Source organism: Urocampus carinirostris, chromosome 5 (genome assembly GCF_059441175.1).
Source record: "Urocampus carinirostris isolate Australia breed hairy pipefish chromosome 5, RoL_Ucar_1.0, whole genome shotgun sequence".
Taxonomy (NCBI): domain Eukaryota; kingdom Metazoa; phylum Chordata; class Actinopteri; order Syngnathiformes; family Syngnathidae; genus Urocampus; species Urocampus carinirostris.
The window spans coordinates 46,638,512-46,662,483 of NC_142353.1; the positions used below are offsets into that span (position 1 = coordinate 46,638,512).

Below are 23,972 nucleotides of genomic sequence, written 5' to 3' on the forward strand. Positions count from 1 at the left end.
CTATGATGTTATTGATAAGCGCAACCTATTAGTGAAGGGATTCTGCTTCTTTTTAGAGAAGCGGCTCTTTCGGCTCAGCTCCCAAACGGCTCTTTCTGGGGGGGGTGTCTTTTTCGGAGAAGAACGTATATGGGCAATCTGGAAGGCGGATGACCTCATGCGCGGTCTCCCGGCTTCGACATGTTATTGATCCTGACCACGTCTACGCTCCTGTCCTGGCTTTCGACCTCTTTTTGTCCCTGACCAGTTCTACTCTCCTTTCGTGGGCGCAACCCTCCTTTTTTCCTTTAATAAAACTTGTGAGAAAAGTAATGCAATTGGGTCCTGTTTCCGTTCTGGTCCTGACAATCTCCAGTCATATCATAAAAACACTACAGTAATACTTAAAAAACAAAATAATAATAATAAAAATTGTCAGTCTGTCTGTGAACTTCAGTTAACACTAGGCAAGCCTTTTTCAACCCCGACTCCTACTGTTTTTTTGCTCCCATCTGTCCTTTGGCTTCGACCTGTTTTAGATCCTAACCACGTCTACTCTCCCGTCCCGGCTTTCGACCTCTTTTTGTCCCCGACCACGTCTACTTTCCTTTCCTGGGTTACGAGTCCCTCCCGACCCCGACCACGTTTTTGCTCTTCTGTTTCCGGCTATCGACCTGTTTTTCTGTCCTTGACACCGCCATCGCTCGCTTCCCGCACCTAGCAAACGCCGGATCGTGGGCACAGTCCTTCCTTCCTCTTTCCTCTAATAAAACTTGTGGTAAACGTCACGCAATTGGGTTCCGTTCCCGTCCCGGTCCTGACAGACGCGACTTACCAAATTATCAAGAGTTCTCATGAGGGCTTCGAACTCGTGTTCCCCAACGCGGCTCTTCTGCATGGGGCCGAAGGTGGACCCCGCCCATCCCACGCTGCCGGCCCGATTGGCTCGATGGGCGCTCCGGTCTAGTAGAATCAGATTGTGCTCGCCGCCGGCGCTGCACAAGGCCGACACCTGCGGCACGAGAACAAACGGGCGCCGTTTGGAAAAGTTCTCGGCGAAAGACCGTCCCGTCGGGGTGCCGGAACGGACCTGGATTTGACAGGCGGCCTGGATGTGGTAGATGGCGTGGAAGGCCTCCTCCACCGACTCTCCCAGGGCCACGATGCCGTGGTTCCGAAGCACCAGAACCTTGGAATCGGGACATACGCGGTGAGATTTTCAAGCACTTTTCAAGCCAAATTTTCCAGTACCTTCAAAGGAAATACAAGCCTTTTGGTTGTTGTTGATGACTAAAGTGGCTGTCTTGCTGCTAGCACATTTTGAGATGTTCCTATCTTTGATTTACCATTTTCTGGTGTCAATGGGATACTACAAACCAGGGGTGTCAAACTCATTTGAACTCGGGGGCCACACGATACAACAAACATTCTATCGGGGGCCGGACTAGTAGATTCAAGAGAAAGAAAAAGAGAAATAAAGAAATAAGAGAAAAAGGGAGGGAAAAGAAAAGGGTGGGACAAATAAAGAGAGGGAGAGAGCAGGAGAAACAAAAGATAAAACGTCGTGAGAGAGGGGGAAAAGAAAGGGAGAGGAAGAAAGAAATTCAAAGAGAAATAGAAAGACAGAAGGAGAGAAAAGAGAAAAGAAAGTGCGAAGGGTAGGACGAGAGAAAGAGAAAAGAGAGAAAAGGAAAAAAGGAAGTTAGAGCAAAATAAGTTAAAAAGACACACAGAGAGAAAGAGACAAAGAGCAACAAAAGAAGAGAAAGAGAGAGAGGGAGAGAGCGTGAGAAACAAAAGAGATAAAAACAGAAGCCGTGAGAGGGGAAAAGAAAGGGAGAGGAAGAAAGAAATCCAAAGAGAAATAGAAAGACAGAAGGAGAGAAAAGAGAAAAGAAAGGGCAAAGAGTAGGAAGAGAGAAAGAGAAAAGAGAGAAAAGGAAAAAAAGGAAGTTAGAGCAGAAGAAGTTAAAAAGACAGAGAGAGAGAAAGAGACAAAGAGCTACAAAAGAAGAGAAAAAGAGAGACACAGGGAGTGAAAGAGACAGAGAGAGAGAAAAGGGGTGGAAAAAAAGAGAGAGAGAGAAATAAATACAAGTAGAGTGTCTTTGTTCGAGGCATGTTTGGCAACATCAAGTGGACATATTTCAACCTGCAGTTTGTTTTTCTCTTGCGCTTCTCTGAATGATGTCTCGCAGGCCGGATTCAATCCCTTGGCGGGCCCGATCTGGCCCGCGGGCCGCCTGTTTGACACCTTTATAGTATAAACTGACATGAATTCTGCCTCAACAATGCTACTGCTGTCACGGTTGCCATGGCGCCCAATTGGTCCCCGCCGTGCGGCGCCAGGTTCTGTCACGGTTGCCACGGCGCTCAATTGGCCCCGCCCTCGGACACCCGCTGAAACGCGTTGACAGATTGCTCCCTGACTACTTAAACGCTGTCTTGTGAGTCGCCTTTTGTCGGAGCTTCTGTGAAACTCTGTTTTTGCCTGTGTTTTGCTACTGTTTTGTTCTCGCCCCAATCTGTTTGATTCTGACTACTTCCTCGTTTTGATCAATCCACTTCCGCGACCAACGATCCCCAGATCGAGTGTGCGCTCCTTCTCTTCGCAATAAACTGTGAGCGACGTTACGCGATTGGGTTCTGCAACCTCTCCAAGAGTACACTAGCCAATTTCTTCCTACGTGAAACAATGATGAACTATGGCCGAAAACTCAGCAAAACGGAACCTGACGGAACCCTCTAAGGTCTTTCTTTCTTCATTTCTCATAGGTCTTTAATCCGGGCACCCGGGACAGAATCGCCGCAACTCTGGCTAATTGGTTTTTTGTCCAGCGCTAACCTTACAAGTGGGTCCCAGGCTTTTCTGGAGCTCCACGCGATCTTCCTCCTCCTCCATGAGTCCGTTGTACTCGTAGTAGGCCACCTCGCCGACCAGCAGAGCCTCGTGAGACAACGCCATCAGGCCGCATTTCATCGCCGAGACCTAATGACAGGATTTTCCAGCGTTAATGAAAACCAATTCACCGGATGCGACTGTACTTCAAGGAGAACAAGACATATCATTTCAGTCAATTCTGTCATGATTACTGATGCCAGGCACCTGTGCCCGTTCCTTTGGCGCCGAAAGCCCCGGTCGCTGATTGGCTCCCTGCCACTTTTTAAACCCCCCCCGGCTCCTGGTGACCAGCGTCAGACCGTCTGCGAACCTATGCTCTCAGCTAGGCAAGCTTTTGTTCTCTCTGACATTATCCTGCCTGATACCTGTTGCCGACCTTTTTCTGGACCCGTTTCTGCTTTTGCTCCTCCGTCCCGGCCATCGACCTGTTTTGCCCTATTTCCTGCCTGATACCTGTTACTGACCTTTTTCTGGACCCTTTTCTGCTTTTGCTCCACCGCCCCGGCCATCGACCCGTTTTGCCCTGTTTCCTGCCTGATACCTGTTGCCAACCCTTTTCTGGACCGGTTTCTGCTTTTACTCCTCTGTCCCAGCCATCGACCTGTTTTGCCCTGTCTCCTGCATGATACCTGTTGCCGACCTTTTTCTGGGCCCTTTTCTGCTTTTGCTCCTCCGTCCCGGATATCGACCTGTTTTGCCCTCTTTCCTGCCTGGTACCTGTTGCAGACCTTTTTCTGGACTCGTTTCTGTTTTGCTCCACCGCCCTGGCCATCGACCCGTTTTGCCCTGTTTCCTGCCTGATACCTGTTGCCGAACTTTTTCTGGGCCCGTTTCTGCTTTTGCTCCTCTGTCCCGGCCATCGACCCGTTTTGCCTTGTTTCCTGCCTGATACCTGTTGCCGACCTTTTTCTGGACCCGTTTCTGCTTTTGCTCCTCCGTCCTGGCCACTGACCTGTTTTGCCCCGTTTCCTGCCTGATACCTGTTGCCGACCTTTTTCTGGACCCGTTTCTACTTTTGCTCCTAGGTCCTGGCGATTGACCCGTTTTGCCCTGTTTCCTGCCTGAAACCGGTTGCTGACCTTTTTCTGGACCCGTTTCCAATAGTGGCCATCTGGAGACGGATCAGTTCACAGCCCTAAAATCTTTGCAACCGTGTATTTTACATTGGCCAATGTTTAGACATTGGGAAAGAGTTGTAAATGTTTCACTTCAGAAGTGAATCACTGATAGTATACACTTGAGCATGATAATCGCACGTAAAAATGGATTCCGGGTTGCATTTACAGACGTTGATTTCAACACAACCCCAAAAAATGTGTAAAATTATGTTGGAAATGTCATTGGCTAAACAATGTATCCAAGATTTTTGAAGCCAAAGTCGGTCATGTCAGTTTTTTTTAATACAAGTAAGCTGTAAGCTAAGGACCGTGAAAAAAAAAGCTTGCAATGGGCTGAGATTGGTGTCAGAGGGTAACGGCCGTATTAGAAATCGTCTCACGGGTCTGTTTATTTCTAAATAGGAGTTTTGCAGCGTAACAAACTTACTACAACAAGGATCGTCAAATGATGCAGAAATGGTTTTAGGCGGATTTTTATTTTTTTATTTTTTATTTTTTTATTTTTTTAGTCTTTCAGAATTATTGTGTGTTTTGGAGTCAACGGTTGGTAACATTGGACTCTCCAGAATGTAACCACACCATATTCGTGGGGAATTGTGCCAAGAGTGGAATACTACATCTTTATAGTTTTGGGGTATCTCGTTTCAAACTGAGTTTATTTAAAAATGGTCATTATATCTTGAATCCCAAGAGTCGAAGCTTTTCAACAATATGTAACATTAGGCATTTCATGACTCTGTTTTTCAAAAACCTATCCTATAAATATCTATTATAAAGAGACTCTGGTTCAACATCATGCTACTAGTGCAAAGATGAAGGGGCTGAGCATTGATCCCTGTTGCACCTCTCCTCTGTTCTTCCAACCTCTCTGCCAAATATACACATGTGTTTTGTCATGTCTGGTGATAGGTTGGTCGTTTTGGTTGTAACATTTCTCAGAATTCACTGTGTGAATATAACTTGTTTTTATATTCTTAAAAACAATCTTTCACACACACACACATGAAGTAACGTTTCAATAATCAGTCTAATTGCATCTCTTGTACGTTTATCAGTCTTGTACTCTTTTATTTTGAAGTCGCATTTCCGGTGTATTTCTGTTTCCTGTGTGAATGAAGTTTACTAGACACACGGGCGTGCGCAGTGTGGCCGGAGCCCAGCCGGGGCGAGTGTGGTGGCCCATCGGCCACCGGACAATGCTAATAAATTGTATTTACCTTAATGCTAGTTTTTATTTGTTTAATTCTGCCAACATAGAGTTTATATAAGTTTTAACTTTATCATCTGGCGCGGTTGCCATGGCGCCCAGCTGGCCCCGCCCATGGACACCGGCTGACTCGCATTGACCGATTGCTTCTTGACAGTATTTAAACGCGTTCCTTTGAAGGGTGTGTTGCTGGATTGTTTGTTATACCTGTTAAACTACTGGGAGATTTCTGCAAGACTCCTGTTAAACTCTAGTCTGTAAATCTGCCTGCGTTTGATCCTGTTTTGTTTTTGTTCCGATCTGTTTTGGTTTTCTTTTGTTTGGATTTCTAATCCACCCCGCGACCATCCCCGACGACTTACCGCTGCAGTGGCGGGGGTGTGAAGGTGAAGTAAGCAGCGGGCGTCCGGTCTGGCCGAATAAATGGCCGAGTGCAGGCTAAATTTCTCCGTGTCGGCGCCGAGGTTTGTACTGCCCCTCTCCACCGTTTCCCCCAAGATATTCACCTTTACCTGGAAAGCACATCAGCAATCGTGTGTTGACGACACAAAACAACAAACAAAAGAGACCAACTTTAACACAGGGCTCTCCAAAGTTGTGTCCCCTGAGGACAGCTAAGACGCAACATTTTGACACCAAATTCTCATGATTACCCGATTACTTTTTTTAACAAAGATTTACCTCACTCCAAACTTTTGGTCAGGCAGATCCGCCATTGTTGTTTTGGTCTCGCGGTTCGAGTTTTCGTCCGCACGCCGATCTCCAGTTCGAGTTGTGTAGTGAAAGTCCGTCTCTCTTTAGACAACCGGCTTTTTTGGCTCAACTCATGAAAGCGAGCCGGCTCCCCAACGGCTCATTTACGAATTATTATGTTGGTATAGAGAAGTTAAGATTTTTTTTTAAAAAAGACAGGTTTGCGGTTATCCCTTTAATCAATATATTCCCAACAATAATTGAATGCAGGAAATGAATTCATCATTTGAATAAGAAAATGTATTATTCTACTTCATTCTATTTGCATGTATTTTTTCCTTCTACAGTGAAAGTCCAAGCTACTTAAGTTTTGAACTTTTTTTATAATACACCTCATTCATGTCGAGCAAGACAGTTAGTATTAGGTGAAAATCGACGCAAAATTGGCCATTTCTTCAGTGTCAGTAATAAGTCGAAACATATTGCAGAAAGTGGTAACAACGGCAATCATTCCGGCACGACAAAACGGCGGAGAAAGTCTTCGGAAGATCGCGGAGGCAAGGAAAACACGTGTGTTGAAGCGAACGATTCGAGGAAAGAAAATAAAAGAATACTCCTAGCAAGAAAAGGACTTTTCTGCCGAAATGGACTCAATTATATTCCTGGTGACGCTATGAGGAGGATGATAATGGATTGGACCTTGAGAAGGCATTACAACTGTGGCGGGACAGCAAACCACCATGAATATATGAACTGAAAAATCTGAAGTGATAACTGATTTGTATTACCAATAAACTGTGTTGATTAAAACTGAATGAATATATAGATTTATGTGATATATTTGTCGCCGATTTCCAATTTCATCCTGGATAAGACTAAATTTTGGGGAGCCATAAATCTTTGAGCATGCGAGTCCCCGGGACCCATCACTTTTTACAGCTCAAATGAACACTTGAGCATCCATAGACTACTTACCAAGCTGGATCCAGTAACCTCGCTGTAGGCCAGGCCGTCCGGTAGCACCAGAAAGTGTTCCTGTTCTTTACTAACGCGGAGCTGCCAAAAGAGACACGAGACCACTGAAACGGGAGTCGGGAAAACCGAGAGAAAGGCGAAGAAACCTACGGTGAGACACGAGCGAGTGATTTGAGCCCAGCCGTAGAGATCGAAGAGACGATGGACGCTAGCTAGCTTGCAGCGCATCAGTCGCTCCCCTTTCGCCAGATTGCCCAGATCGCAGCCTTGGAGGTCATTGATGGGTGTGACCATCATCATATCTGCCAGGTGGAATGGTACAAAAGACATGCGGTCAATGAGAACCGAATGGCATTGCACAATCAGTGGGACTCGTCGGGAAGAACGGGAGCATTCCCGAAATCGAGGTGGAGTTTGGATGAGAGAAATCATTTGAACATCTATCTGTCCTTTTCACTATCTAAACCACGGGTGTCAAACAGGCGGCCCGCAAGCCAGATCAGGCCCGCTAAGGGATTGAATCCTGCCCGCGAGACAACACTCAGAAAAGCGCAAGAGAAAAATGGGCTGCAGGTTGAAATATGTCCACTTGATGTTGCCAAAGTCAGGTGCCTCCAACAAAGACACTGTACTTGTATTTCTTTCCCTCTCTCTCTCTCTTTTCCACCCCTTTTCTCCCACCCTCTGTCTCTGTCTCTTTCACTCTCAGTGTCTCTCTTTTTCTCTTCCTTTGTTGCTCTTTGTCTCTTTCTCTCTGTGTGTCTTTTAACCTCTTTTGCTCTAACTTCCTTTTTTCCTTTTTTCTCTTTTCTCTTTCTCTCTTCATACCCTTCATGATTTCTTTTCTCTTTTCTCTCCTTCTGGCTTTCTATTTCTCTTTGGATTTCTTTCTTCCTCTCCCTTTCTTTTCCCCCCTCTCTCACGACTTTTTATCTTGTTTCTCACGCTCTCTCCCTCTCTCTCTCTTTTTCTTTCCTGGTCCCACCCTCTCTCCTTTTCCCTCCCTCTTTCTCTTATTTCTTTATCTCTTTTTCTTTCTCTTTACTATGCTAGTCTGGCCCCCGTTTGTTCTGTTGTGTGGCCCCCAGGTTAAAATGAGTTTGATCATCCTCCTCATAGTGTAACCAGGAATATAATCGAGTCCATTCAGGCAGAAAAGTCCTTTTCTTGCGAGGAGTATTCTTTTGTTTATTGTCTTTCATCGAATCGTTCGCTTTAACACACGTGTTTTCCTTGCCTCCGCGATCTTCCGAAGAATTTCTCCGCCGTTTTTTCATGCCGAAATTATTGCGTTGTTACCACTTTCTGCATTATGTTTCGACTTATTACTGACACCTAAGAAAGGACCAATTTTTTGTTGATTTTCACCTAATACTAACTTTTTTTTCGGAGGCAACCTTCGCTCGATGACAAGCACCACAACAATGACGTCATTTCGAAGCAACGAGATCTCATTTGCCGAGATCGGCTTGCGGACAAAAACTCGAACTGCGAGACCAAAACAACAATGGCGGATCTGCCTGACCAAAATTTTGGAGTGCAGTAAATCTTTGTCAAAAAAAAAAAGTAATCGGGTAATAATGACAATTTGGTGTCTACAAAGTTGCGTCCCGGGGACGCACAGTGATTTGCGACGATGCGTCCCCAGCAAAAATCATGCGTCAGGATGCAGGGACGCGGGCAAACCAGAACACTGGGCATACCTAGCAAAACAAAACGAATCACCAGATTTTCAGTATGGATCTGACTTAAAAATTGGGCCTTGTATCTATTTGTTGTTGTTTTTTGGCAGGTTCTCCTAGAAAGAAGAGTTATTCTTCTCTGAAAATCAATTGGCGCCCCAAAGAACCGAACCCTGACGGCGAGTGTCGAGGCGACGGTGGTTTTTGCATACTTGACGGGGAAACGGGTAGGGCAACCGGGGAGCCGTGGACGGCCATGTAGTCGGCCAACTGCTTGAGTGCCCAGAGGTTTGAAGAGCTGCCGCCTTTCTTCATCTGCTCCTGAATAAGCGCGTCCAGTTCTTCCTTGAACGACTGCGCACAAAGAAAACACATTCACAGGAAATGGATATCGATATGGTTTTTACCGACGTTTGAATCCTACGACGGACGCAACACCGTTCATCTTGTACACGGGTCTTACCAGCTTCATTCGTTCTATGAACCTGATGGTAGTGTTGCGAAATCTGGATAATAACTCATGATAAGTATGTAGGCATTTGGTGAAGGTTGTGGGATGACGTAGTTGCAAGAGGTCACACGCTGATATGCTGAGGGAACCGGGGTGGACGACCTTCACGAGATATCTTAACCTTTATTTGAGAACACTCTAAAAGCCAATGTTGAACGTCTGGAACTCTTAATGTGTCCCGAATGCAATAAATCGCGTTCCCTTTTTGCCATATCTCCTCTCTGCGTATAATTTGGGGCAATGGCCAACAACGTTCTCTCCAAAATTATCAGGCCTGTTCGGGAGGGAGAAGGCCAGACGTAGAAGGGCAGACGTCGGGGCGCCGCTGGTATGCGAATATCGTGGAGCCCAGCCGACACGCCCTCATGCGTGGAGAATGTAAAGTAAGCTACGTTTAGTTGTGTATTTCTCCTATGCTATGAAATTAACCTGTTTTTCTATTCTTAAAATACAAGTAATCATCAAACACACACACACACACACACACACACACACACACACACACACACACACACACACACACACACACACACACACACACACACACACACACACACACACACACACGTACACACACACACACACACACACACATAGTCACATTTTGAAAGATCTAATTCCATTGTTTTTTAATACGTTTTCAATGTTTTTCTATTGTATATCATGTAATACGTATGCACGACTCCATCCATTCACCGCGCATGTGCGACCTTATAATAAACCACGCCTTCTGGATGTTGTCAGTTCGGCCTGGGCGACCAAGCAAGATGGCGGCTTGAATATTTTTGCCAGCAATGGAGTTATATTAATATATAGCTCCGACAGAGAAGACCAATAAGAGAAAGCTAAAGTTAGCTGCAGAGGACACATAGCCAATAGGGGAATAGTAGGATGTCTTTGCTTTGTTTGCTGAAATGTTTAAATGATCCGGGGTCAGATAACTCATTCGAACAATATGCTAAACGGTACATTTTGATAGTAAAATTCCAGCTATTAGTTGTCTCTGGGGCTGCTTATGTAACGGGTGTAATCATAACTTTTGTTTTATTGAAATTCCTGCTGAAATATGTTGTATAGTTTCTGTGTAAGTGTCCTGCAATGATAAGTCCAACAGTTCCACCTGCTGGTATGGGGTAAGGTTTGGTTTGGCTTTTGACACGTGACCGGAAGGCGGGCTTTTTGGCAGTCTACAACGAGCTGTCAACGGTAAGACACGATTTCTTGGTGCTCCGAAAAAAAGTGAATTTTAAACATTAAAACCACAGCTGACAAATCTCTCAACATACACAGTCATGTGATTGATGTTATCAAGCTGTTTGGATTTATTGTCGTTTTGATTCTGCCGCCTTTTTTGTTAGTTTTGCCGGACGTTGCATGTTGTGCTAAAATGCTAATTCCCCTGATAGATCGAAGAGATCAAAGCCAGCAGAGAAGGCTAACCACGTGTTGTGACTCATCATTGCAGGACACTTGCACAAAAACTATACAACATATTTCAGCAGGAATTTCAATAAAACAAAAATTATTATTAGAGGTCCCACGGCGATGCTTTCCTAATTCATGCACAAAGACCGCATTCGGTGCTCTGTGAGCATTCAGCGCAGCATTATTTCCAATTGGATACCAGAGATCCGATCGATTTCCTGCCAGAGTTACGACCTCGTTACCTGGACCTTCTGTCCAAGAGGCCGGAAGTCTTGGAATTGACACGTTTACGAAGTTTGCCGAGCGGACTGACCGGACTCTGAAGGAGGCCGGAGACGTCTTTCTTCAGTTCGGTGGTGGCGGTGGAATTCTGGGGGGATTGCAGGTTGTCCGGGACCCCGTTGGTGGGGCTCTGCGGCACCGGGATTTCCATCGCCGTCGGAGACTTGCTCATCTTCGGGTGCGGGGGTCGGGAACCTTTTGGAGACATGAAAGGAAAAATATTGTCATTTGTTTTTGAGAGATCCACATAAAATACATTTGAAGACAGTATTCAAGAAAAACTGTCGAAGCCGTTCTCCAGACAAAAGCTTATTGATTTAATGTGTGATGTTTGAGGATTTGATCAAATAGAACATAATAATGCCGAAGCCTGGGACCCCAATCCATATAAATTTGGCTCCTTCCCACAGTACCTGAAGATGTCACGTACCAGGACAGGAAGCAGAACCCAATCGCGTAGCGTTACTCAGTTAATTGGGGAGAAGAGAAACGAGCGCAGACTGCTGCCTAACGTGCATGACTCCCCATTTCCCGTAAAATAAAGGCTTGTGTGAGAACGTCACGCGATTGGGTCCTGATCGACTTCTGGTTCTTGACAATAGTGGGGTCTGTTGGTCGTTTAAATTGTGTCCAATAAACTATACTGGACATTTGGTTTTGTCCCAGCTTTGCATGAGCAAGAAGCGGCTCCATACATAACAACTTAGATTGATAGACAGACAGACGGATAGACAGATAGATCAATAGATAGATATATGACTACATAGATGGATAGATGTCTAGATAGATCGATGTCTAGATAGAGGGATAGGTGTCTAGATAGATTGATGTCTAGATAAATGTCTAGATAGATGTCTAGATAGATAGATGTTTCGATTGATGTCTAGATAAATGTCTAGATAGATGTCTAGATAGATAGATGTCTCAATCTATAGATAGATGTCTAGATAGATAGATGTTTAGATTGATGTCTAGATAGATGTCTAGATAGATCGATGTCTAGCTAGATAGATGTCTAAATAGATGTCTAGATAGATAGATGTCTAGATAGATTTATGTCTAGATAAATGTCTAGATAGATAGATAGATGTCTAAATAGATAGATGTTTAGATTGATGTCTAGATAAATGTCTAGATAGATAGATAGATAGATAGATGTCTAAATAGATAGATGTTTAGATTGATGTCTAGAAAGATGTCTAGATAGATAGATGTTTAGATAGATAGATAGATACTTTCTTCATCCCCGTAGGAAAATTCACACTTCCAGCAATATCCTTGTGTTGTTTATTAACAGATTAACAGGATGGCCTCAGGGTGCTGTGTTGTAGTTTAGCAACAGCGGAGTGGATAACGTCACACGCTAGTTCAAAAGTTGGATGTCCCTGAGGCAGATGGAAATCTTTGTGCCCAGGGTTACACCGCCTCGTGTTCACGTAAATAGCGAGTCCCTCTGTCCCTAACAGCGCTGAAGGCGGGTAGCTCTGGATAGCTCCACGTTAGCGTTTGTGCTGGTTGTATTTAATCTCCAAGCCGTATTCCCCTGACACCCGGCTTGGAGTCTCGCAACCACGGCAAGGAGACTAGGTCGAGTCGAATACTTCGCAAGGTGCAAATCATGGCGAGTGAAGGAAGTCAACAAGTAGACGCAGCAGCACCATAACGAAAAGGACCAGGTCCCAAACAGCAACTCTGCTTGTTCCTGATAACGGGGGAGTTGGCATTGAAGGCAACAGTCTGTCAAGTAGATCTGGGGACTGGTGAGTCCTGCGAGGAGGAGATAAGGACCCAGGAGAGGCCACGCCCACCCTGACACCGTCACAGCCCTCGCACCGCAAGTTGAAAATTGGATACAAGGATGTATTGGAAAGCTATTATTGGAATAGTTATTACAGGAGATTTCCTTTTTAGCTACATAATACTCACATTTTGTGCATTTATTGGGTCTGTTGCACAATACAGTACTGTGTTTAATACCACTTTTTAGTGAAAGTACAATGTTAGCAGCAAGATGGACTTGATAGATTTGACATTGACTTGAAAATGCCGCGCTTAAAACACTGCAAAGGGGATTCGTGCTGTTTTTTTGCCTGCATGCACGCTTGCTTTCATTTCTTCAATCTCGTGCTGACATTAACTTCAAAATACCGTGCTTAGAACAATTCAGAGGGAATTTGCGTTGTTTTTGCCTACGTGAACCTGTAAATCCGGACGAATTTGCTCGTCAATTCATTTCCTTATTTTCTAGCCCTAAATTTTATAAACAGTGTGCAATTGCGCAAGCTCAAAGGCAACAATACCCAGGTCCATTACACCGATTAGCTTAGCCTAGCAACATCATCATAAATGTATGTATCCACGTTGGATTGTGGCAGCGCTAACATCCGTCCTCATAATTACCGTAAGTAGTTTGATATTGATTTTACTTGGCTCCATTTTCATGAAACCAGAAACAGAAGGGATCAGATTCTCATTCGGGTACTCAAAACCAGAACTGGCTCGGTAATCGCAGCAGGAAAACGAAATGAAATGATAATTAATAATCAATCTACACCCACTTTGATAAACATTTTGAAAATAGCCACTTAGCTAGACGGCTTGCTATATAGCTAAAAAGGTAGATTGATAATTAGCTAGAGAAGTAAAAAAAGAGATGGATAGCTAGCTAAAAGAATAAAAAAGCAATTTAAATAGCCAGATAGAAAGCTTAAAAAAAGCTAGCTAGCTAGCTAGAAAGGAGGGCAAAATTCAGCTTGATAACTAGCAAAAAAGGTCAAATGTCAGTTAGATATTATGCAAAAATGTAAAAAGCTAGCTAGATAGTTTGCTAAATAGCTAAAAAGGTAGTTTGATAGTTAGCTAGAAAGGTAAACAAGTACAAGGAGATGGATAGCTAGCTAAAAGAGTAACAAGGCCATTTAAATAGCCAGATAGAAAGCTTAAAAAAAGCTAGCTAGCTAGCTAGATAGATAGAAAGGAGGGCAAAATTCAGCTTGATAACTAGCAAAAAAGGTCAAATGTGAGTTCGATACCATGTAAAAATGTAAAAAGCTAGCTAGATAGTTTGCTAAATAGCTAAAAAGGTAGTTTGATAGTTAGCTAGAAAGGTAAACAAGTACAAGGAGATGGATAGCTAGCTAAAAGAGTAACAAGGCCATTTAAATAGCCAGATAGAAAGCTTAAAAAAAAGCTAGCTAGCTAGCTAGATAGATAGAAAGGAGGGCAAAATTCAGCTTGATAACTAGCAAAAAAGGTCAAATGTGAGTTCGATACCATGTAAAAAAGTAAAAAGCTAGCTAGACGGTTTGCTAAATAGCTAAAAAGGTAACTTGATAATGAGCTACAAAGGTAAACAAGTACAAGGAGATGGATAGTTAGCTAAAAGAGTAACAAGGCCGTTTAAATAGCCAGATAGAAAGCTTAAAAAGAGCTAGGAAGCTAGCTAGAAAGGTGGGCAAAATTCACCTTGATAACTAGCAAAAAAGGTCAAATGTGAGTAGATATCATGCAAAAGGCTAGCTAGATAGCTTGCCAAATAGCTAAAAGGGTAGCTTGATAGTTAGCTAGAACGTTAAACAAGCAAAAAACTCAAATGTAGCAGGATGGCTAGCTTAAAGAATAAAAAGCCAACTAAATAGCCGAATGGAAAGCTAAAAAAGGTAGCCAGCGAGCAAGGAGCACGAAATTTAGCTTGATAACTAGCAAAAAAGGTCAAATGTTAGCTAGATAGCATACATAAAATGTATGAAAGCTAGCAAGATAGCCTACTATAAACATACAAATGGTAAATATTTCTCCCCAAAAATTAAATAATATATTCAAATACACTATATACACAAAAGCAAGGCTGTCAAAGTTGAACCAAGGGGTGTCATGTCCAGCATGGTCGCCATGACAACCAGCTGGCCCCGCCCCCTGGCACCGGCTGTAACAGATTGTCTAAATTGCGTGTGTGCTTCTTAAGGGCGGGTTTTGAGGACTGCCGGTTGCTGGATCATTGCATTAGTCTGTTCTGTTTTGTTTGATTCGAGGAAGAGCTGTCATGCCTGTTTGTCTGAGTTAGTAACTTTAAGCCTGTTTGTGAGTATTACCCAGTCTGAATTTCTGATTGCCTGTAAGTCTGTTTTTGTCCCTGCGTGTTGGACAACTTTTATTTTCTAAATAAAAGTAACTGATCGTTACGCAAATGAGTTCACCCTTCCTGCCTCCCGGTCCGGCTTCGTGACAAGGGGGGGGAAAGTCATACAGTGTTAGGTAAAACAAACCACTTTGCGGCGCACATTTATCTATCTGCTTTTTCTGAAGTTCTCTTGCCCCCCTCCATGTTTTATGGTAAAAATACCAACACTGCCCCAACCTCAGAATTGTGTGCCCGCTCCTTTGGCAGCAACTGCCTCGGACTCTGATTGGCTCCCTGCCCCTATTTAAACCCACTCCTATCTGTCCCCTTTTGTCAGTCCGTCTGCGAACCTCAGTTTACTCCAGACAAGCCTTTTTTGACCCTGACTCCCACCTGTTTTTGCTCCCATCTGTCCCACTGGCTTCAACCTGTTTATGATCCTGACCACATCTGCTCTCCTGTCCCGGCTTATGACTCGCTCCCTCTCCCTATTTAAACCCACTCCTATTTGTCCCCTTTTGTTAGTCCGTCTGCGAACCTCAGTTTACTCCAGACAAGCCTTTTTCGACCCTGACTCCCACCTGTTTTTTCTCCCGTCTGTTCCCCGGCTTCGACCTGTTTTAGATTCTGATCACGTCTACTCTCCCGTCCCGACTTTCGACCTTTTTTGTCCTCGACCACGTCTGCTCTCCTGTCCCGGCTTACGACTCACTCCCTCTCCCTATTCAAACCCACTCCTATCTGTCCCCTGTTGTCAGTCCGTCTGCAAACCTCAGTTTACTCCAGACAAGCCTTTTTCGACCCTGACTCCCACCTGTTTTTGCTCCTGTCTGTCCCCCTGGCTTCAACCTGTTTTAGATCCTGATCACGTCTACTTTCCCGTCCCGCCTTTCGACCTATTTTGTCCTCGACCACGTCTACTCTCCTTTCCTGGCTTACGACTCCGACCACGTTTTTGCTCTCCTGTCCCGGCTACTGACCCGTTTTTCTGTTCCCGACACCGCCATCGCTCGCCACGGAAGTCCCACTTCCGCGTTCAGAGCGACCCGCTCCCTGTGACCAGCAATCACCAGATGGGCGCAACCCTTTCTCTTTCCTTTTATAAAAAAAAAAACTTGGAAAAAAAACGTGAGAAACGCAAGTGGGTCCGGTCTCCATTCTGGTCTTGAAAAACACCCAAAGAACCTATCCACACGCTACAAGGCGGACAAATACTAAAAAAAAAAACCCTCAGTGACAAACATTCCCCTCGTGGGAGCAGGAAGTAGGGTTGCCTAGCAACAGTAGCACGCAACGCAGCATCAGCACCAATTCCAGACTTTTGATGAGATTTCGAACGCCTCCTGAAATCCTATTTCGGACAAAACAAGACCACTAAAACAAATATTGCATCGTGCCCAAAATACGCCTCGGCTCGGAAAAGCCCGACTGAAACCGCGTCGCCTTTTTGAGATTAAATTGATGAATGATATCAAAAAAAGGGTCATGAACCGGAACAGGATCGGGACCCAAACGCGTGACGTTTTCACACAAGCCTTTTATTTGACGGGAAATGGGGAGTCACGCGCGATAGGAAGCTGGTCTGGCGTGGAAAGACAGGAAGCCAGAGGCCGACGAGATCGATACCGATTGCCCGAGCCGATATCGGACTGATGGGTTCAATATCGACAGGACAGGACAGGCCAGATAGTATAGATGATAAATCAGTATATCGAAAATAAACAGGACAAACTAGACAGGAACGAAACTGGAAACCGATATTAAACAGGACAAAATCAACAGGAATATTACCGGACAGGAAATACCAACAGAAACAGGACCGGGTCAAAACCCATGTCTTGTGGGGCACAAGTTCGTTGACAGACTGACAAAAGAAGAGTGAGAGCACTGAACTTAAATAGACAGAAAGCCAAAGGATAGATAAGGAATCAGTATATCGAAAATAAACAGTAAAAACTAGACAGGAACGAAACTGGAAACCGATATTAAACAACGGGACAGACAGGATTGATATCAAAACAGGATATCGAAATTAAACAGGACAAACTAGACGGAAACAAAAACTGGAGTGAATAATAAACAGGACAAAAATAGACAGGAACAAAACTGGAAACCGATATTAACAGGACAGACAGGATTGATATCAAAACAGGATATCAAAATTAAACAGGACAAACTAGACAGGAACAAAACTGGAAACCGATATTAAACAACGGGACAGACAGGATTGATATCAAAACAGGATATCGAAATTAAACAGGACAAACTAGACGGGAACAAAAACTGGAGAGAATAATAAACAGGACAAAAATAGACATGAACGTAACTGGAAACCGATATTAAACAGGAAAAAAATCAACGGGAACAATACCAGACAGGAAATACCAACAGGAAACAGGACCGAGTCAGAACCCACTTCTTGTGGGGCACAAGTTCGTTGACGGACTGACAAAGGAAGAGTGAGAGCACTGAGCCTAAATAGACGGAAAGCCAAAGGATATATAATGAATCAGTTTATCGAAAATAAACAGTACTAACTAGACAGGAACGAACTGGAACCCAATATTAAACAACAGGACAGACAGGATTGATATTAAAACAGGATATCGAAATTAAACAGTACAAACTAGACAGGAACGAAACTGGAAACTGATATTAAACAACGGGACAGACTGGATTGATATCAAAACAGGATATCGAAATCAAACAGGACTAACTACACAGGAACGAACACTGGAAAGCGATATTAAACAGGACAAAATAAACGGGACCAATACCGGACAGGAAATGCCAACAGGACAGAGTCAAAACCTGCGTCTTGCGGGTGCAGAGGTTCGTTGATGGTCTGACAAACGGTGAGCAAGAGCACTGCGCTTAAATAGAAGGAAAGCCAATCTGTCAACGAGCCGCAGCTGGCGCCACATGGGCGGGGCCAATTGGGCGCCATGGCAACAGTGACAAAAAGACAATTGATAAATGTTACTTCTTTTTTTTAGTTCAAACAAATCTAAATCTTGTTCCCGTGTTTAGGATTCTCAAAAATGGGATTTTAGACATGTTAAAGCAGGGGTGTCCAAGAGGAGGCCCGCAGGCCGGATCAGGCCCGCTAAGGGGATTGAATCAGGCCTGCTGGATAACGCTGAGGGAAGCTCAAGAGAAAAACGAGCTGCAGGTTGAGATATATCCACTTGATGTTGCCAAAGCCAGGTACCTCTCACAAATGCTGTACTTGTATGTCTTTTTCTCTCAGTCTTCCTCCCTCCCCCCCCCTCTCTCTCTCTCTCTTTCACTCTCCCTGTCTCTCTTTTTCTCTTTCTTTGTTCATCTTCGTCTCTTTCGCGCTCTGTGTCTTTTGACGTTCTTTTGCTCTCTCCTCCTTTTCTCTCTTTTCTCTCTTTCTGTCTCTTGCTTTACCCTTCTCTTTCTCCTCTTCTCTTTTACTCTCCTTTCTCTCTCTCTCTCTTTCTATTTCTCTTTGGATTTCTTTATTTCTCTCTCACTATTTCTCTTTTTATCTCTTTCGTTCCTCATATTCTCACTCTCTATCTCTCTTTTCTCTCTCCCTGTCTCTCTTTTTCTCTTTCCTTGTTTGTCTTTGTCTCTTTCGTGCTCTGTGTCTTTTGACCTTCTTTTGCTCTCTCTTCCTTTTCTCTCTTTGTCTCTCTTACTTTACCCTTCTCTCTTTCTCCCGTCTTTCTTACTCTTTCTTTTTTCTCTTTCTCTCTCCCTCTTTCTATTTCTCTTTGGATTTCTTTATTTCCCTCTCACTATTTCTCTTTTATCTATTTCGTTCCTCATATTCTCACTCTCTCTCTCTTTTTTCTCTCTCCCTGTCTCTCTTTTTCTCTTTCTTTGATCGTCTTTGTCTCTTTTGTGCCCTGTGTCTTTTGACCTTCTTTGGTTCTCTCTTCCTTTTCTCTCTTTCTCTCTTATTTTACACTTCTCTCCTTCTCCCCTTCTCTCTTACTCTCCTTTTTTGTCTCTCTCTCTTTCTATTTCTCTTAGATCTTTTTATTTCTCTCACTATTTCTCTTTGTATCTCTTTTGTTTCTCATATTCTCTCTCTCTCTCTCTCTCTCTCTCTCTCTCTCTCTCTCTCTCTCTCTCCCTCTTTCTCTCTCTCACTCTTACTCCCTTTCTCTCTTTCTTTGTCTTTGTCTCTTTTGTGCTCTGTGTCTTTTGACCTTCTTTTGCTCTCTCTTCCTTTTCTCTCTTTCTCTCTCTTACTCTACCTTTCTCTCTTTCTCCCCTTCTCTCTCTCTCTCTCACTCTTTCTATTTCTCTTTGATCTTTTTATTTCTCTTTTACTATTTCTCGTTGTATCTCTTTTGTTTCTCACGTTCTTTCTCCCTCCTTCTCTCTCTCTCTCTCTCTCTTACTCCCTTTTTCTCTTTCTTTGTCCCACCCTCTCTCTTTTTCTCCCCCTCTCCCTCTCTTATTTCTTTCTCTGTTCTGAGGTGTGTTTGACACCCCGGTGTAAAAGCCATCGAAGGCCTTATTTTTCGAATGCCTTTTGGGACTTTTCAAGGATCCTCGTGCAGGCACACACGCACCATCACAACGGTTTCAGAATAGCGCGTTAGGATGCATTTTTTTAAAGGGACAGTATGTAATACGTTCCCACAAAAGGCACAATACTCGATGCTTCGAGCGAGGAGAGCCACCGCGCATGCCACCTTCCTTCTGTTATTAGGGGGGGGGGGGGGTAAAAATGGAGGCTCGTCGACATGCGTCAAATGGATGTGCGAATACCCTTGCGAAGGTTTCGAACCCGCCAACGTCGACACGTAGCGCACACTGCACAAAAGACACGCCACGAAGCATCGTTCCAAGTCCGAAGACGAGAACCGCGAGATGCAGGAACCGCAGTCCAACGCCCAACAACACAGAGACTCCATCAAAGGAGGAGAACGTCAGGGACTGACCTGCGGACGTACCCCGGGATACGCTTTTCACGCCCCTCCGAACGAAGAAATGCGCTGTTTTTTAGGCGAGCGCTCCGGTTCTTTGTCGGTGATGATGGCGAGTCAGTGGCCCATGATGCTTTTCATCGCCTAATGCGTCGTGGAGCAGCCCACGGCCACGCCTGTTTGCTCGAGCGCGCGCGCACACGCACGATAAGATGAGTTTTAGATGCATTTTTTTTAAAGGGACAGTGTGAAATACATCCCTGTCGCGCTCCAGGGCTCCGCGCCCTTACAAACGGTCGTATTTTCCCTTACAAAATACAAAATCATCTTACACTATATTTTTTCTTTGATGTGTTTCCTTATATCATATATATTGTTAATCAACATTTTCTTGTGAGTTGCCCGACTTGAATGAGGTTTATCATAAAAAATAGCTTGAACAGGACGGGACAGGATCGATATTGAAACAGGATATCGAAATTAAACAGGACAAACTAGACGGGAACAAAAACTGGAGAGAATAATAAACAGGACAAAAATAGACATGAACAAAACTGGAAACCGACATTAAACGGGACGAAAAAAAACAGGAACAATACCAAACAGGAAATACCGACAGGAAACAGGACCGAGTCAAAACCCACGTCTTGCGGGGCACAAGTTCGTTGACGGACTGACAAAGGAAGAGTGAGAGCACTGAGCTTAAATAGACGGAAAGCCAATTTGTCAATGAGCCGCAGCTGGGGCCACATGGGCGGGGCCAATTGGGCGCCATAGCCACCGTGACAATCTAGGTCGCTTGGATGTTCACTGTAGAAGGAAAAAATACATGCAAATAGAATTAAATAGAATAATGCATTTGTTTTATTTTCTGCATTCAATTATTGTTGGTAATATACTGATAACCACAATCCTGTCTTTTATTATTTTCTCCTTTTATATTTTTTCTTAACTTCGTTATACAACATCATCATTCGTAATATAATGCTTCAAAGCAAGTGAGCCGTTGGAGAGCCGGCTCGCTTGAATGAGTTGAGCCGAAAAAGCCGGTTCTCTGAAAAGAGACGGACTTCCTTTCACTACACAACTACCACATGAAATCGGATGTTTTTTAAGACCACGTGTATTTCAAATTGACTCAATCAACCCCTGATCGGAATGATGCATGATGGGAAATCCCCAGGCGGCAGACGCATGCGTACAGTAGCATCCAACCGATCGCTTTGCAACGAAACAAACGATACCGAGATAGAGGCTACCGCGGCGAACTCGTTTGACTCGATCGATTTGCCGTTTGGTGATCGTCGGTGTATACCGGATGGTTCCCATCATTGACAAATTAAACACTAAACGTCTTAAAATGCATGATAAACATACTTTGTACGGCAAAAACGTACAGCTTGACAGTTATGGAAATATTTTCCCAAAATAATGATTGAATATCTTCCTGAAGAAGTTCATGTCTGTGTCGTGATTGTCAATCTGGTGCACCTGCGGCGGCTCAAGTGGCGCCAACAGCCCGGACAGCTGATTGGTGGACACTCCCATTTTAAACCCCCGGCTTCCTCTCAGTCATTGTCAGATCGTTGCGAACTGTTGTATTCCACTCAGTGAGCATTCCCGTCCGACTCCGTTCCTGCTAAACCTTTCTCCTGCCTGATCTTCGTTTTTGATCCGTTTCTGGACCTGACTACGCCCGTTCTGCCTGCCCCTGTTACCTGACCCGTTTTGATTCGTTACCTGCCTCCTGCCTACGACCCCGATGACGAACTCGACCTCGCCTCTGATCTCCAGCCCCGGCCAAACGACTTACTATTCCCGCCTGTCTACGTCCGACACGGAAGTGTCACTCCCGCCTCGCTTGTTCCCGTTTTCCGTCAGTCCTCGGATAAAGCAAGCAAGCCTTGCTCTTACTCTCTTTTCAATAAAAACTAAGAAACGTACGCTATTAAGTCCTGTGCCTGTTCTGGTCTGTGACAGTCTGAAGCTCTGGATGAACATGAAGGCACAGTCAGTATGTGGGTACTCAACATCCCTAACCTCCATTTGGCTGATGCCTGATTGGCAGTAGACCAACAGGAACTTCATTTCCTGGACAAAGCACCAAGCCAGCATGGGATGGAACTCAGCACAGAAGTCATGACCAACAATCCTCACCCACAGAGAGCTAGAACCTGTCACCAAACTGAAATATCTTGGAGCTGTCATATCCGGAGAAGGGTCAGAACCAGAAATCATGGACAGGATATCTCCGACCGCAGCCACACTTGCCAGGCTCCAACCCGTCTGGAGGGACAAGAACATAGCAGTGAAATCAAAGGTTACGCCCATCTTGGACTCTCACATCAAAACTGGAAAAGAAAATCCAGGCCATGGAGATGCCATGGTACCAGAAATTTCTGGGCATCAGCTATTTAGCCCATGGGACGAACTGAACCATCAGAGGGAACATTGAACCCCACCAAGAACTTGAGTGGCATGGATCATCAGGACTGACCAAGATCATTCTCCGGGGCACAGTCTAAGGGGGCAGAAGAAGAACTGGGCCCACAACATTAAGGATTGGGCTGGTGCTAACTTCGCTGGGACCCAAGAACGGACCAGGAACCGTCAACAGTGGAGAAGGTTCTGCATGAAAATGCACGAAGCTTCACAAAAACAACATTAAGAGCAAAGAAGAAGATGAATTTCCTTCATGGGCAGTGTAAAGTAACAATTAGCTCCAATAGCTTAGCTTTGCGTACAACGACTACAGAGAAGAAGAAAAAAAATCCACTCAGAATAAAGTACGGTGGAACCTCCATCCATCCATCAATTATCTGCTGCGCTTATCCACAGTAGGGTCGCGGGGGGTGCTGGAGCCCATCCCAGTTATCTTCGGGCAGTGGGCAGGGGAAACCCTCAACTGGTTGACGGTGAAACCTGTACTCACGAATTGAACTCGTTCTGAGAAGCTTCGTAACCTTAAAACTTTGTAAAGAGAGATACCTTTTGTATGTAAATGCATTAATCCGTTCCAAGCCTCGCAATATTACAGTATTTTTTTTTTTTTAATAAATCATAAAAGAGCTTCAGAACATGAAACAAATACAGGTTAAATTTTGATTTCAGCGCAAGAAATATACATTGAGAAGCACATACAAAACAAAGAATAAAGGAAATACTAAAACCATTCATTTAGCTTGAAAAACTGATCCAATGACGTCTGCTTTTGCCAGCTTCTCACAATCTGTCTGTAAGCAGACTTGTTCACTTTTTTCAAGCGATTCCTTTCCAAAAACCCTGAGACCTCAGGCAATTTTGCTCAAATGTTTTTGATTTGGGCTGATCGAATGACGGCGGCGTGTTGCCAGAACTCTGACCTGTGACGGTGACACGAAGAGCCTGCAGTGAGCACCAATGCGCACTGGTTTCCAGGCAGATCGCGGGGGTGCTGGAGCCCATCCCAGCTGTACCTGTACTTACGGATTTAATTCGTTCTGAGAAGCTTCTTAACCTGAAAACTTAGTAAAGAGAGATACCTTTTGTATGTAAATGCACTAATCTGTTCCAAGCCTTGCAATATTACAGTATTTTTTTTAATAAATCATAAAAGAGCTTCAGAACATGAAACAAATACAGGTTAAAATGAGATCACCACACAATTGATATATAATGAGAAACACATACAAAACAAAGAATAAAGGACATAGTAAAAACATTCCTTTAGCTTGAAAAACTGATCCAATGACGTCTGCTTTTGTCTTTTTTCAAGCGGTTCCTTTCCAAAAACTCTGAGACCTCATGGAATTTTGTTCAAATGTTTTTGATTTGAGCTGATCGAATGACGGCGGCGTGTTGCTAGAACTCTGACCTGTGACGGTGACACGAAGAGCATGCCGCGAGCACCAATGCGCACTGGTTTCCAGGCAGATTTGTTTACTTGATAGAGTGCAGTTCGTGACGCTTTTCACTAGGGGGTGCGCTTTCACTGTCTATTATTCCTTCAACTCTGTCATGTGAGTGAATCAAATTATGATGACACAATTCATCTATGAAGACATTATTTATACGTCAATGTAAGATCCCAAATGAATGACTGCATGAAGTGAATGAATGGGTGCTTGGAAGAGGGCTGCTTAGGGCCCCGCCCCCACTAGAGGGCCCCCAAGAGTGGTTCACTTTTATG

At 44.2% G+C, this 23,972-nt stretch overlaps 1 protein-coding gene across 2 annotated transcripts in view; it reads right to left on the minus strand.

Annotated features, from left to right (window-relative positions):
- The window catches only part of add2 (adducin 2 (beta)), a 34,029-nt gene extending 10,286 nt beyond the window's left edge, over positions 1-23,743 (minus strand). Inside the window, exons 1-9 of one of the 2 annotated variants that reach the window (XM_088337015.1) lie at positions 23,658-23,743; positions 10,806-10,969; positions 8,769-8,910; positions 7,025-7,176; positions 6,875-6,955; positions 5,569-5,718; positions 2,825-2,968; positions 1,070-1,168; positions 815-991 (exon numbers count right to left, since the gene is read on the minus strand). In XM_088337015.1, coding sequence (XP_088193141.1) covers positions 815-991; positions 1,070-1,168; positions 2,825-2,968; positions 5,569-5,718; positions 6,875-6,955; positions 7,025-7,176; positions 8,769-8,910; positions 10,806-10,946 — 1,086 coding nt within the window. In that variant the 5' untranslated portion in view covers positions 10,947-10,969; positions 23,658-23,743. Of the gene's footprint in view, positions 1-814; positions 992-1,069; positions 1,169-2,824; positions 2,969-5,568; positions 5,719-6,874; positions 6,956-7,024; positions 7,177-8,768; positions 8,911-10,805; positions 10,970-19,819; positions 19,997-23,657 lie in introns of those variants that run through there. The other variant, XM_088337014.1, reaches the window with a different exon arrangement.
- Between the last annotated feature and the right edge of the window lie 229 nt (positions 23,744-23,972).